The sequence below is a fragment of the Astatotilapia calliptera genome, chromosome 7, assembly GCF_964374335.1.
Source record: "Astatotilapia calliptera chromosome 7, fAstCal68.1, whole genome shotgun sequence".
Classification (NCBI taxonomy): domain Eukaryota; kingdom Metazoa; phylum Chordata; class Actinopteri; order Cichliformes; family Cichlidae; genus Astatotilapia; species Astatotilapia calliptera.
The window spans coordinates 64,250,638-64,267,459 of record NC_137428.1 but is presented as its reverse complement, the minus strand read 5'-3'; the positions used below and the strand labels follow the sequence as shown (position 1 = coordinate 64,267,459).

General features: G+C 40.0%; 1 protein-coding gene across 12 annotated transcripts in view; it reads right to left on the bottom strand.

The window, feature by feature from the left end:
* The window catches only part of brsk2a (BR serine/threonine kinase 2a), a 173,019-nt gene that overhangs the window by 56,683 nt on the left and 99,514 nt on the right, over positions 1-16,822 (bottom strand). For all 12 annotated transcript variants that reach the window (XM_080304876.1, XM_026176443.2, XM_026176445.2 and 9 more), the window contains one exon: positions 2,267-2,352. In XM_080304876.1, coding sequence (XP_080161002.1) covers positions 2,267-2,352 — 86 coding nt within the window. The remainder of the gene's footprint in view (positions 1-2,266; positions 2,353-16,822) is intronic.

The following is a 16,822-nucleotide window of genomic DNA, read 5'->3' as shown; positions in this document are numbered from 1 at the left end:
AAATACTGCTGCTAGGCTGCTCAAAGGCACCTCAAAAAGAAATCATATTAATCTGTTTAAGCTATTCTCCACTTATTGCCAGTGAAGTTTAGAAGTGATTTCAAGATCCTCTGATCTTGCTCTGTAAAGTTGTCTGTAAAGCTCTTCTTGACCTGCCTCCTTTTTACATGTCCAACCTCTTACACAGCTACTTGACTTCTTGTTTTCTCCAGTCAGCTGATCACATGCTTCTGACTGTCTGCTACTCTGGATTTTAAATCATAGGAGTGTTAGCAATGTAGAACAGCATTTCCCTCACAGTGAAGTCTGCTCCTTCCACTGAGTATTTTAAAACTAAACCTAAACTTATTAGGAATTTGAGTTTGTCTGATTTACTCATTGTGTCGCCTATGCTTTTTTTCAGCCATGACTGTATATGTTTAGCACCTGCTAGCATACGTTTACTTATTTCTGTTCTCTTTGCCTATTTACTTCTATCAAATATGTGGTACAGCACTTTGGTCAATATAAGTTGGGTTTTTTGGTTTTTACCTTATAAATAAATTAGAGTTTGAGAGCTAGATGGTGGAAACTCAAAGATACATCAAAACTGGCTTTGGAATGAATAAAGCAAGCTAGCGTTAAGCTTCTGGAATAGCTTTCTCAAAGCCCAGACTTCAACTTCATTGAAAATTTATGAACTGTTCTTAAAAGGCAGGTCTGTGCCAGGAAACCAAGCACTTTAAATGAACTCTACCAATTCTATCTACAAGAGTGGTCAAATATCCAGCCAGAATTATGCTACAAGCTTGTTGATGACTACCAAAAACATCTGATTAAGGTGCGATTTGCTAAGGGCCTTTTAACCAAACCTTAGTGGGGGTGTATGCAAATATTTGACCTGTATTTATAATTTTGTCCCCGTGTGGAGGGAATAAATATTTTCTAACTTGTGGACCAAATTCTTGTTTTTTAAAGTCATTAAAAATCTATGCTGTGCAATTATTCCACAACAGCTCAAAGAAATCACTGAAAATGATATTACCATGACATTCATGCCCATGATAAGTGTATGTAAATTTCTTACAACAACAGTAGATCTTGCACTCCTTGATTGATTGCTTAAGGATTCACAACAACAAACTTAATAAGATCAATACATCTTAGGCTAAAAAAAAAATTTAAAAAAAAATCATACACTATCTGATTTGTAAGAAATTTTGCATTTCCTAGTTGAGGCTACTTGAAGAATTTCTCTGATATAGTTTGTTTCTTTTACCAAAATTCCTCTCAGGCTCCTTTAAATTCTCCATCACCTCTTGTACACACCCGCAACACCAGTTTAAACAGCTTGTGCCAGCAGAATAATAAGTATTTCAAGCTCTGGGTCTGCAAGCTGCAAACATGCTGTATGTCTATCAATTACTGGCTTTCAGGTGGAGATATCGCACTAAGAATCAGAAACATTAAGAGAAAAATTACATCACTTGTGCAAAGCTCAGAGTGTATTCAAGTCACTTGTGGTGCAAAATGTCTTTTGTGACGCTACTAGTGACCGTCTGTCAGAAGTCATGAAGCAATGTGCACAAAATGTGATTTTAATAATCCAATTATAGGATGAATCATAATATTTTGCAGTTCCTATCATCTTAAAAGATGACATGTACAGCACTGCATGTCCAATCCTATTTGCTTTGTAAGCTAAAAATGAAAACTAATTGAATTTATTTGGCAAACAGTCCACTATAGATCAAGAGGTCTACTATGAACAACTGATGGGGCTGTCACTCACCACTGCTAAAGCAAGCTGATAAATGTATGAGTGTCTGCATGAGTGTGCGTGCAGTGTTTGTGTGTGTATGTGCAGCTGCTGCAGCAGGCTCTTCGTGGCTAATGTTTCTTAATGCCATGGTGTTGCCTCTGATAAGCACGTCATGGTGTTTACATTACGAAGGCTTCCTCGCCCTATTAGCAGTCCCCTAGCGTGCACAACTAAATTAAATGCTTCATGCCAATACTAATGGAGCATCTATCCCTCTAAGGCTGTAGTTGTTGGCCTGCAATCATAATACACCAATCACAACTGCTCTGCAGACCACCACAATGATTTGTGGCATTTTAACAACTGTTCTGGTGTCCAAAACAGCAGCTGACTGTAAGAATATCTCATAGTCACAAAAGTTGCTACACAAATTTCCTTCTTCTTTTATTGTGTTTGCATTACAATTATGATTTTGTATATTTCACACACATCAAATGTGGACCAAAATCAGCTGGTGATACTTACAAGTATTTTTTATTTTCGTAGACATCGTGTAGCTTTAAAACATGTGGGTGTTCTATGAGCTTCAGAATAGCTATTTCTCGCTCCACCTGTAAGAAAGAAAAAGAAGGAAGAAGAAATTAGTAAAAAGAGTTTTGATTACTGCGTCATCAATGTTGCTACATTCCTAAAAAGACTCCACACGAAGAATATAATGGGGCCTATTAAAAAATAAATATTCCCTTCTTTCTCTTTTTTAAACCTTAGTACCAAAGTAGTGTAGTACTTTGTTTTAGGTGCAAAGCACTCAATAACCCTAAAAACATCCCCTGATGAGGCACTGCTGAAAGGGTTTCCACCAGTCTGTAACAGTCGTACAAACCAACTGCAGGCAAAACAGTTCAGCACCTGGAGTCTTCTACTATGAAGTCAAGCTGCTGTAATAGATGCAAATACATCTTTTGGCATAGTCTTTTCAGCATGTGAGCACTAATGGTGCTTTTCCAGATGTCTCAGCAGACAATTCCATAGGCAACCGAATTGTCAGAGTCAATTTTTTTCCAAAAATAGTTTTGAAATATTGCTTGTTGACACAGAACTTCTTTCCAGTTTGCTTCAGTCTGTTTTAAGCTTTGTCTCAAAGTGTTCCAGAGCCAATTTAGTGATTTCCATGACAGAATCACATCTGCTTTTAATGCAGTGTCATCTGAGTGCCCAAAGATCACAAGCATCCAAAAGTGATTTTCAGTATTGGTTCTTTCTGCTGGTTCTTGAAACATCTGATATGTTTTTTATATTGTGAATAAAAATGGGTTTATGCGATTTGTAAATCATTACATTCTTTTCTATTTTACACACACAACTTTTTGGAATAAGTAAACTAAGGAAAGGACCTGACTGTTACTTTCTAGTGAGAGAACGGACAAAGATAAGCTTTGATCAGACTCTGAGCTGGTTAGCTTCCCAGCCAGTAATAACTGCTATCTCATGTTTGCTTCAAAAACAGATGGAAAACAGGTTGCATATGCCTTATCTTACACATTCTCTTCCAAAACAAGCCTTGAAAACACTGTAACATTTCATAATCCATTGGTTTTCCTGACGTGAACACAAGTCTGTTTGTTTCGATAAGAAATGTGAGGAATTCCACATTTGAACACTGTCCACGGACTGGCTCTTACCCACAGTCAACAACACAAAGCATAGGTCAATATGGGTCAAAATGTGCACTCAGGTACGTGAACATTGCCCACAAGAGGCTTCTTTACACTCGAGTTATTGACTGTACTGTAAATATAAACACTACTGTGTCCAGAAGAAACAGACAGCTGAGACAACTAAAGTCCCTTTTGTTTAATTTTGTGTACAGAGCTACTAGATGACATGTACACTGTACAAAGCAAAATTTCACCAAAATCCAGCTGATCACTCTGGATTTGTATCACCATCTCCAGAGGTCTTTGTCAGCATGTACAGCTGCCACTGAAAATCAGCATGCAACCCGCTTCGAGAGAATCCACCACTGCTCTTCAGCACCCTGTCCTCCTGGTCTCCTCTCGGCCATCAGCTCACCCTTCCACAGTTCTTGCCCATCTTCCCTTCCACCTTCAGCATCTAACTTTGACTGACAAGGATGAAGATGAAAGAACAGCGCGAGTTAAAGGCTCCTCTCTCAATCTCATCAAAATCAATTTCACTATGTCATTTGACTGTGACAGCCTTCACATTGCTTTAATGTCATACTCAGCGTGGCTTGGCTTTATGAACACTCGTGTGGAATGAAGTCAAAACTGTGATCTGCCAGCTAACTATGTTCTCATTAAATTCTCCAAAGCTCTTTGTTCAATAAGTAATATGCACAGATCTCCAAGTCTTATTGACTTATATACTCACAATGCTTTAATTTCAAAACAGGTTTTGTTGGTGGTCTATGCTCAGTCTGTGATTGTGGTATACCTTTACACACAATTCATATTTTTCAGGCAAATAACTTTGTATCTGGCAAAAACACAATTAAAAAAAACTGCTTAAATACATTCAGTCTCTCCAAAGAAAATGCGGTGCAGCGTTTTATTATTCAAGCTGGGCCTAACAAAAAAAAAAAAAAAAAAAAAACCCACAAGAGAATAAAAAGCTATATAAAATATATTAGAAAAACTAGGCACATGTCTGAGTCTGAAAAGGGTATAAAGGGATAATTACCACTGGTATGAAGAAGCAGCATGAGAAAAAGCTAGGCTAATCAGGGTTAATCCAGACACTAATGAGTGCTATCAGCAGCACGACACTATGCCACTTTCTCACCTGAGGCTAAGGTGCGTTGTTAAGAATGAGCCCATGGTGGCTAGCTCGCTAGCTGGCAGTAGGCTCCCTGCAAGGAGACTAATGCTAACCAGGACTCGAGATGAGCTGTCGAAATCCTACAGGGCCGACATCCTAAGCTTCTTTTAACACCTCCTTTTAGTTAATTGAAAAAAAGAGAAATGAGGCTTAATGTGAAGACTTAACTGAACAACAGTCTGCTTATTGCAAGATTTGGTGTTGATTAACATACTATTATAAATCTGTGAAGCAACCTTTGCTCTTTCTAGTAATGCCTTTTTTCTTTAAGTATCCTACAGTTATCAAAAGGTGACTGGAAAAATACGGTTATTCCTCATTTGCTTTCTTCTGGAAAAGGGGTCACACAGTATGTGTTCTGTTCATGCAGTGGATTCATGCATACCTAATGCATGAAACACATACAAAGGAGGAACACCAACGGTTTCTGCATTTATCCACACAGCCACTAACTGCCCACTCACTCAAATACACACACTCTGTAACTTCATGCTAGTAATAAACAATACCAGGTGGCCATTCCCCATCTTGGCCCGGCTCCTGTGCATGCCACAGTCTCTCATTAAATTTCACATCTGTGAGTGTGGACAATTCTCTCCAGTTGCCATTTCTCCATGGGACTTCATTAGGCCTTTATTAGCAGGCACTTGGACATTGTTCACCAAGATGCACACATGCACCTAAACAGAGGTTAGATGAAGACACTCTTTTTATCTTGTCTTGTGTTCTTTTTTTGTTTGGCAGTTCAAATTACAGCAATTTCTGGTCAATTTCTCGATAACAAAACGGGTCTGCAAGGCAGGAAAAAAGACGCCTCACCAGAAAAAAGGGGTCGAATGTAAAGCAGTGTGGTTATTGTTGTGAAGTGGACATCATTAGCAGAAGACATCAGAACAGGAGCTTGTTAGTGAAAGAGCTGATTGGCACACTTCGACCCACAGGCTTTCCCATCAGTGTCACATCCTGCCACAATAGATGAATCAATAGGAAGGAACAGCAACAGTGATTTTTTTTTTTTAAAGATGTTAACTAAGACAACTGCAACTACAGTTAAGCTGTAATAAAAAAGCAAGCTGTATGCTGAAAGAAAAAGGCTCATGGTCCTAATGGTCTTGATGCTGTTCGGTCTAAAAAGTACAGCTTATATGATTTATTACCTTTACTACAATTTGCAAGCAAAATGTAGATGCTGCAATAGAATAATACGCATATGTGAGGGAGAAAGGCTGAGAAGGCTGTAGCTACTTGGAAAAATAAGACAAAAGGAGTAAGTGGTGTCACTCCAAATTCAGAGGATGGCAGCCAGTTTAGCATAGTTCCATCAGCTTGCTATTGATTTGTTAAATTACAGCCCTGGATCTAAATGACCGAATGGATGAGCAAACAAATGAGTGGCAACATCAATAGTTTTATCACCATGGCCAGTGATAGAGGCCAGGGGATTACAGGCATGCAGACAACAACAAAGACGCAAAGAAATTAGATTCATGTCACATGTGACAGAATGACCAAACACAGAAGCCAGCCCAAAATCTCAAAGGGTGAAATACTGGATCACAGGCTCTGTCATCTCTCACTCTCCACTTATTGCACCTCACACCATTTTTCCAGCCGGCCTCTCTCACCCCACAGAAGGAAAACACAGACATTTCTGTCACCTCCCCAGGCAAGTGAGTGAATGGCCCCTTGATACTGAGATCTAAGGATCAAAGTCAGCAGGGCAGCCATGTGTGTCAGATAAAAAAAAAAGGGTGGCTATGCTAACAGTGAGGCCGTAGTGCGTGCAAAAGCTGCTGGGTGGATTAAAAAAACAAAACAAAGGAGAGACAGGGGAGGGTGTGTGGATGTGGAAGGGATAAAGGAAAAGCCATGTAATTCTCTCCAACGGAGAACAGCAAAAGAAAAGTGTTATGAAATGGGGGGAGGAGCAGTGGTGCCAGCTTGAGCCATCTTCCCTGCACGTCACCACCCCATCTCCTGGGTCTTTTATTGTTAATTAACACAACATGGGGAAAGGACAACCTGTTTAACATTGCCATGCACCAAGCAGAGTGTGAATGATAACACAAGGCAGCAACGTAACGAGTTACAAGCATCAAAAGACGCGAGAGACCTCTCCACTTTAATAGCTTTACTTTGCAAAACAAACCAAATATCGACATTAACTGACAACAATGATTTTTTTTTTATGTTTCCATATTTCTCAGCGTTTTGAAAGATGTGTAAAATATAGGATTATGATGGCATGAGTCATGGTTTAACATTAATCTATTATATTGTTTTCTAACAGCTTTGTGCCAGAGATCGTTATCTTTAAAGCACAACGTCTTTTTCCCCCCGAATATGTATTTTCATACAGCTCAGCTTTATAATTCAAAGATTACCTTTTTTTAAACAAAGCAGTTTTTACTCTTAATCTACCAGTCTTCAACATTATACAAGTAGATATCATGTTTCACTCTACATTATGACATTTATATATATAGTTACTATTTTAGGGTAATGATAGAATGAACAGTTAACATATGGGGAAAATAGGCGTAAGATCTGGATGGGGTAACGGCTGTAGAGAAGGAGACCTGGTCTAACTGTTAGGGAGCAGAAGGGGAGGAGACAACACAGCTTGGCTACTGGCTCACAGACAAAACCAGTCAGCTTGTCAGCATTCATACTTGTGACATGTGGATACATTACTCTATGCTGCACACACACTGTACACATACACTCCACTGATCATGGCAAGCCAAGAGCCACCTCCATCCATCCATATGTCGGTCAGTGAGCCAGTAGGGCAGAATAAGGGACAGGAGGTAGCCAAGCTGGTGTGCATGCAAGCATGTGTGTGTGTGTGTGTGTGTGTGTGTGTGTCTGTGTTCTTGCACATGCATGTTAGTTGGAAGGAGTTGATTCGCTGAAGACTGCTGCATGTCAGTCTTGGTAACCAGCATATAAGGACATCTGTTTCAAGGACAAACACAAACTATCTAAAAGCTACAACATCGCAGAGGGCATCAGTCTGTAATGTGTCCCAAATCTACTTCTTGTGCAGGGAATAATCACTAACTTTGAGATGATATTAATGTGTGCTTCTGGGGGAACCTGCTTATCCAAAATTGGTTTGGAAATTTACAAAGACAGGCTCGGGGCAGTGGATTTAACAGTGTTTGTTGAGGTGAGGCGTGTGCGCATTAGGTAGCTGCGTTATCTCTCACAGCTGAGCTGGTCGCACTGGGAGCAAAACAAACACAAAATAAAATCATTTATTTGTATGATCCCATTTCAGTGAAAGTTTTTGAACTGAAAAAAGTAATCTCTCTCTACTTTCATCTTTTTCTGTTTATCACTTCTCCGTCCTTGTGGACCACACAAATACACAAATGTAAAATACACTGATACATACGCAGTCAGTCAGTGCAGCAGGTTTTTCTCTGATAATCACTTTATCAGTCATCCTTTGTGAAGCGGAGGTAAATTCCCTACACGGGGGAGTTTGATCAATGCCAGAGACATGTAAATCGATCTGGACATAGTCTCTGCTAGCTGGCTAGTCCTTATCCTTTATCCATCTTCCAACCTTTGAAATTGTGCTCATTACCCCTTCCCACCCAAGACCAATTCTGGTATCACTCCTCCTCTTCATCTTCTTCTGCTGGCCCTCATTTATTCTCAGTTTCTCTCATTCTATCTCTCTAATCATGTCTGTGATGTGTTCCTGTGCTGTTGACAGATTCATCAGGCTGGCACTTAGACCAGTGGCAGGCCATATCATTTCACCCTAACAGACATGTCCCTGGATAACCTTGGTCCTAATAATGTCTAATAGCAGAGGTGCTTTAGACCCTGCGGACACTGGGTCTAATCATGAAAACCTCTTCAAATCCACTGCATGAGCTTATGGATGCGCTTGAAGGACACATGCTAAAGAGTCGCAGAGACGACGTGTGATTGCTTATGTGAATGACTATGCATGTTTTTTCATGCAGAACGAGCAATTTAACAGTGACAGGCAGGCAGTGGATCGCTTTGGCAGCAAAGTTTTTTTGTTTTGGTTTCTTTTTGGTTATTGTCAATTCATTCGTTTATGTCACTCACTAATTTCACAAGACGGGACTGGTACGGTAACCTTGGATTGTGGAGAGATGTGAAATGTGGATTAATGAAGTGGCTTTCATAGACACTGAGGGTAGAGCTCAGAACAGAATGTAATGATGAGATCTGAAGGTCGCCTGTACAGTATCACTTACACTAGGGTAAAGCTAATAACTTACTGTTGTCTATATTTGAGGCTAATAAAATAGTTGCTGCTGCTGTTCAGGAAAGTGGATTATCTAACTATTCTGACAAATTTGCATTAAATGCCTTATTTACATTAAATTCTTGTAATTCTTTTTAGAAGAAAAAGCTGCACACACAAACGTTAATGTTTAGTTTTGCCACTAGTAAGCTAGTGGTCATTCTGGTTTGCACTGGTTTGTAAAGTGATGTGCAAAAACAACAACTTACAGAAAGTAGGTAATGAAAAATTGACAGGGATAATTTGGTGCGGTAATTCAGGCAGACATAGGTGATGAGCTGATGTGATTTACTTACCAACTAATTAACTTCACATATGAATACGTGACTTATTTACTGACACAAACTGCAGACAGACAGAGAAGTCAATAAGTAAGTGTGGTCAGCTGAAACAACTTAAATTAGCTCAAAACTTTGGAAATAAGTTCAGAATGAATCTCACATTGTAATGAGGGAGTTGTTTTAGCATTCACACTTGTTAATTAGGCGATACAGTGAGTATTAGACATATTTAAAGAAACACAACGGGCGCAAGTTCTCTGTTAGTACTGCGCATTATTACCACTTCATTATATAAATGGCATATGCAATAATATAGTGTCCAAACTAATTTACAGTACACGCCTGCACTTATGCCTTGTAGTCATGTATAGTATGTGACTGAGAAAAGGATGGAGGAAAGAACGTCCTTGAGAGAGTGTTCGCACAACGGGGTCATTAGCTAACAATCCCCCTCAGAAATGTAGATGCAGGAGCTGATGAAGTTAAAACTGTTCTGCTTTTGATGTTCGACACACTGACCAGTCATTAACATATTTGGAGAAAATGTACGTGTTTATTTGCAACAGCTAAACGTGAATAAAAGCGAGTAAATATATGCAAATTAGCCTGGAAGATACTTTACCAATTGATGTCCTCACTTCAGTGGTCAAAAAACAAAACTGGCACGCACGCACGCACACACACACACACGCACGCACACACACACGCGCACACGCACACGCACGCTGAATTATATAAACAACACTAAATGGGAATCGTGCTAATGTTTGCTCTTTTCTAAATTTCCACCATGCTGTACAAATAGTAGTGAATTTATTCACAATAATGAAGACAACTGCATCGTGCTGGAGGTTGATATCTTGCAGTAAGCCCAATCACAGGCCATTGGGCTATGGGCCAAAAGCATATTTATATAGGGAACACGTTGAGAATTCTATGCAGCACATTGGACATAAAATATGAAAGTAAAGATAGAGGTTGGAGTATTTTCCTCTAACAGGAACACGATGTACCTACTTAAACAGGTGGATAAAGGATTCTACCAACATTCAGTGGTTGAAAAGGAAGACAAATTCACGCTCGACAGGGAGAAAAGCATAAATAAATAGCCATGAAAAGCTATCTGAACTGTGGAGGGGAACTCAGCTGATCTCTTCAATGAAATCATCTCCCTACTTAAGGGGGAAAGAATATGCCCTTTGCTCACAAAGTAAAAGAAAAAAGAAAAAGAAAAAAAAACTAAAGCAACAACAAATAAAAACGCAAATAAAGCTTTCTCATCTATCTGACAACACAGCAGCTGTTGCCTTTGAAGAGGGGAAACAAATGCCATCGATTCAGACGTCTGTCTGTCTCCTGTCGAGCTCAATGGGGGATCCTGCTGTATCTTCTGTTCTGCTATCCTGCATTTCATTATTTCGAGTCTGCACTCCATCTCTGTTTTATCAGGATAAGGCATATGAAAGGTAAAATCACTCAAACAACACTGCATGTGTTTGATGAGCTTTGTCGCCACAGTGAGCAGCAGCAAAGCAGCAGTCAAGAGCCGCACAGTTTTACGTGCCGGATGCTTAATATTCCAAGTACCAGTCAGAAGTGTGTAAACCTCAGTGTCTGGTGTCTTCAGTCAGTGATATTGACCCATGAGTTATACAGTCGCACAAGTAAGGCTAAAACTTTCTTTCAACTTCAAAACCAGTCTTCGGGCACTGGAGGCAAAATCTATTCTCCATTTCATCAGAGCCTCTTTGCCACTCAGTACAGACTGTGAAAAAACTGATTTGGATGATTAGAAAGCAATTGGAGTGTCCTTCATCGTGACTGATAGCGGGCAAAGAACAAGGCCGAATATGGGGAAAAAATAATCTTCTTTAGGTCCCTACAGGATGCTGTGAGGAAACTGGGAGACCAAAAAAAAAAGAAAAGAAAAAAAAAAAAAAAAAAAAAAAGAAACGGGGCACTTTTCTCATATTTTTGATAAGAACTTTAGAATCAAGCTGTTCTCACAACAGCTCAGCCAGGTTGAGATCTGGTGACTGCTTCATTAAAAAGCCAGCTGACCACTTCTTCTCTTATATTTCTTGCACAGTTTGGAGCTTCGGGTCACTGCCCTGTTGATAGAGAAAAATGTCTCCAGTCAAGCTGTGCCCATAGCGTATGGCATGTAGCAAAATGGAGCAATCTTTTATCCTGTAAAATCCTCCAATTTATCAGTACCATCATATTTCTTCCACATGCTTGACAGATGTCATGCACTCCTATAAAATCGTTTATTTGCTTTATGTCTCAAAAATATTTAATGCAAAGATCTCAAACCTGTGTCTGTGAGAGTTTCTGTCCAAAGTCTTTGTTGTTTTTAACTTTGGACAGCCCTAGATCCAGCTTTTCTTTGAAACTCTGCTTGGTGGCTTCTTCAATACTGCAAGCTGAGGACCTGTGAGGCATCTATTTTTCAAACACAGACACTGATGCTCGTATAATCCATGCTCGATAGGGCCACAGGATCCCCCACTTTTCTTTCTATTTTGGACAGAGCCACTTTGTGTTGCTCTGTGATGGTAAAAGTACTCCCAGTTGTACGAAATCTTCACTGTTGCAGTCCAATTCAGAAGAATTTTTCTTTCCAACATTTACAATGTGTCCAGTAGCATGCATATGCATGTCATGCAAGCACCCAACCTAAGCATACTCTATATCAACAGCAGAATTGAGCGGAAGCACAGCTGAGAAACAAAGTTGGTAATTCTATGGTCTTTCTGTGCAGTCAACCTGTTAAAATCAAACCAAGTTAAGTCCTAGTTTCTGGCTCAGCACCAGACAAAGCCGATGGATCAACACGGCAAGGCACAATATATGAAACCCATTTATTTTAAAGGGTGTCTGTGCACACTCAGAGGCACGGACATGCACACGAACAGATAAACACACATTAAGTTAAAGAGGATGTGTGTATGTTGGAGGCATTTCTATATCCAACTCACTTGCGGCAATACAGAGATGGGAGAGAAGGGACAATCTATAATCATTAGGAGGGAAAAGAAGAGATGGCAGAGAAAGAAAGCTACAGTGCTGTCACAGAGGTGTCGGGATAACAAGATTAGAAGTTGTGTGATTCATCTGTGGCCATGGCATTCTGCTCCTCACCCGCCCACCACAATCTCTGTCGGTTGGTGTGCTGAACCTTGATTCCTTGTCTTTCTGTGACTGTTTTATTTGAAATTATTATTTTACAATCTGCGCATTTAAAACTCAGATACTATAGTGTCATATAGACAGTCTAAAAGGAGTTTTTCTTTCATTTCAGGGCATCTGTATTATGTACTAAGACATGTAGACTTCACAAATTATACTAGATATGTTCATTTGTGAAAATCCACATAATCAAACAGCCCTGACCTTGTTAATTAACTCTAAATATTTCTGCCTTTATTCGCACCAAAGCTGTGGCATTGTCGTGCTGTTCTCGGCTTATAGTCCTCAGTGCAGTGTTTCAAATATTTGCTTAAGGGGGCAATTATACTGCACACTGCTGCATCTCCAAACTACTTTTCAATTTCTTGGGTGCACATTTCACATTTAAACTGAGCTGACTTACATCAAGGACAGAGTTAGAAAACCACCTTACTGACCTTATGGTCTTTAAAAGCTATCAAAATGAGCATGGCTATGTAGCAATGTCTACCTCATAAGACATCCATGTAAAATGTTCCAACTTCATATTCACCACCCTCTCTAACCCTCCCCCGACCCACTCACACTCTTCCCTCCCTATCTTCCTTCATCCTGCACTTCATCCCTCCTCTCCCTCTCTTCCTTTCGCTCTCTGAGCTTGGGGACAGTAGAGTGACTTTGAAGTTGTGCTGCTTCAGGAGGAGAGAGGGAGTCACTCTGGCTAATTAGTTGTCCTTATCCCAACAGCAGCAGCAGCAGCCACCAGCTCGCTGGCTCAGAGGAAGAAAACAGAGCAGGCATCAACAGCAACTACCAACTGCTGCATGTTAAAGATACCCTGATCCCTCTGCTAACGGCTAGTAACAATAATACTCACCCTAAGACTGAACTGCAGATTTATCGGAGTTGCTTTTTTCATATACAGTATAATGACAGGCAGTATGGTAGAAATATGTTACAGCGAATCCTCTTTTTTTCAGGGAAAACTTCAAAATCATTATGTGATTACATGAAATCACATAATGTCTCTAATGTTATGGTAGTTTCATTTTAATCTAGAGAGACAGAATATCAACTAAAATCCAGAAAAAAGACACTTTATGCAAAAGCTATAAATTAATTTACGTGTCATTGAAATACAGTATTTGATCCCCAAGCAAAACACAACCAAGACTAATTGGTCACCAGATTTTCACACATCTCAGGAAGGATGTTGGCCCACTCCTCTTTACAGAAACTCTCTAAATACTTTAGGTTTGTTGGCGGCCCCTTGGCAACTTGAAGCTTTAGCTCCCTGCACAGATTTCCTGTAGAGTTGAGGTCTGGAGACTAGCTAGGCCATTCAATGACCTTAATGTGCTTCTTCTTTAACCACTTCTTTGTTGCCTAGACAGTTTTTTTCTGGCTCTTTTTTTATGCCTGACACTTCTGTCCTCCATTTGTCTGGAAAAACACTGTCTGCACTGATGAATCTGCTGCAAGACTTAGATCTATGCTTTCGTGCTGTTTACAACAAATTTCAACCCAACCACCCAACAGCATAAAAACACCATGATACAAGGAAAGATCCAACTTTCCTTGTATCAACAGCTCAGGATGCTGCTGGAGGTATAATGCTGTAATTCTTACCACATTTAGGCCAATTTGAACCAATTTGAACACCACAGCTTATCTCAGTATTGTTACTGACCATGTCAATCCCTTCATGACAACAGTGCACCTATTTACTTCCAGAAGGATTACCCACCATGTCACAAAGCTCATCTCAAAATGATTTCTTGAACATGACAATAGGTTCACTGTTCTGAAATGACCTCAACAGTCAAACCAGTGCAGCATCTTGTGGTGGAAGGGGTAATTCCCATCATGGATATGCACCCAACACGTCATGTCAATATGGATCATGTTGAATCTATGCCATGTAGAATTAAGGCAGGGTGTGTGTGTGTGTGTGCGGTAGGGATATGGTTGAAATGGAAGCTGGATTTGTACTCTTAGGCTGGAAGTGAACACAAAGGGCCATGCCATATGTGGGAATGTCACAGTTAATAGATCAAGAAGAAAACAGGAACTTCTGACAAGAAATGCACAGAGATGTGGTGTCCTGACAAAGACATCTGTGTTATATTTTCCCAGCAGGGTTTCTCCCAACATGTCCATCTCTCTTCTTACTACAGTTCCCTTTTGCTTTCTCTCAACCTCATGGCCTGATCTCATAGAGACATGTCCAAAGTAGAGGGAGGTAGAGAGAGAACTGACTGAGATTCAGAAACATCAACTATTCCCTTGAGATACCCACAAGCACTCAGATTCATGCACAAAATGTTGGTTCTCTCTTAGTATCGGTTTGCCTTACTTCATTCAGTTTGGCCTCAGTGCGAAAGACTGCTGACATACTGTCATATGTGCACGTACTGTGTATTCTCTCTCTGTCTTTTTCTCTCTCATTCCAAACATGACAGGCAACCACTTCCCGCTGACGGAGACTCTTATTATTATTCAAGTAACTCCATTGTTAGCTTTTCTGCTTAGAAGTGAAAAAACATTGGGCCGCACTTGCTCTTTGAAGTAGTCAAGGCTCATTCCCTGGTTACAAACTGACATAAAGTTCATAGACGCATGCATTAACCAAGACAATTCAATGTCTTTCTGGTCCTTAGTGTCACAGTCTGTAGGGTTATGGAATAAAGAGTTCAGCATTAGTTATATAAAGTTCAACACACTGAGAGTGTAGAAAAGACCTCTCTGCCAGATACTCCGAGACAATTAATTCAACCCATCTCCTCATCTCCACAGACCCCTGACTCCCAAGGCCAGTCATAAGAAGGACAGACGGAGAGGGATGACATAGGTCGTGGAGGATGTGCACATGCTCATACTAAAGAACATGCAGATGTTGCTATGGCACATGTGCACACATTCCTCTGCACATTTGTGTGTGGCCTATATTTGTCTATGAGTGTATGCATGCATACAAAGTATATCTGTCATCAGGAGTGTTGCAAATACATATGCACACACACACAGACGCACACACAAACACACACCTGTCTGGGCGAGTCAGACTCTCCCCTAATGGCACCACGGGGACCCAAGACATTAGCATATTAAAAGGTGACATTTCACAGCCTGAGCTATGCAGGAAGCTACAGCCCGATCATTCTGACAGTCTGACAGCCAAATATGCAGTCCGAAGAGCAGACACATGAGAGTATGGGTTGCGACACAATGGGAATATGGGAAAACCTCGACTAGATTTGAGCTGGAAAACACCTGTCCAGTCATAGTAGGAAGCCCCAAAACATGAGAATGAATTTGTAATCTAATTTGTGAGATCAGTGTTAGGTGTAATTTGTGGTCCCGCAAATGTGTCCATCTGTGTATTCATTACTATTTGGACAGCAAACAGAGAGAGGTTTTCACCCACAGCGAGCGTGCTGCTGTGTAGTCACCCAATATCCCACCTATGGGGTTACTTATGTGCTGATCAAATGCTGATTGGATGATGATGATAGCTCACGCACTGGTTGTACCACGTTTTTTTTGACACCGCCGCCATCAGACAACAAGATAAGATAACTCTTTATTGTCATTGCACAGTCATACATAGTACAATAGTACAATGAAATTGGAAAACTGTCCTACGTCGGCACTACATGTAACACAACACGACACGATACGACACATCACAACACAACACAAACAACACAACACAGTATAATAACTTAGTAATAAAAAAGAAGAATAAGTGTATTTGTCTTGCACACTGTTATTATTCCACATTAATTATTATTGCACCTTGTTATAAATATAAATACTATTATTATTACTGTTTTTACTGTTGTTAACCCCCCCCCCAAAAAAGTCCAGGTAGGTAGCCAGTCAGGTCAGCTATTTGCATTGATCAGGGCTATTGCCCTGTTGTAAAAGCTGTCCTTGAGTCTATTTGTTCGGGACCTCAGCAGCCTGAACCTCCTGCCAAACAAACACTCTCTCCAGGTCGACGAGGAGTCCATAACTGCTACCAGACTGCCTTCAACTATACCTCCTCAAGCATTAAAATAAGCATAATGTGTTCCAAAACTAGCAGGAAATTTACATGTAACTTGTAACATGTAAGTTTGGTAATGAGTCATGCCATTAGATTTCCAGACTGTGAGAACGGCTGAGTTGTACTTGAGTTACATCCCATATGGAAAAGATATATATAAATCTTATAAAGTTTGTATCTGTCTTGTGTGAAACTTGTATGAAAAGCAGATAAGAGTGAAAACTGATATAAGATCCCTTGAAAAATTATATAAATAAAACTTGTATGTTTTGGATACTTACTAAAACAATATATGAAAGTAATGAGAAAGTGGCCACTTTCATGAGTAAATCATATAAGTTTTTACTATTGCTTTTTCATATGGGATGGCTCTGACAAAGCAACAGCACACAATCTCACACACCATTTCCATGTAAACAGTGTTACAGGTTAGCAACAACAGG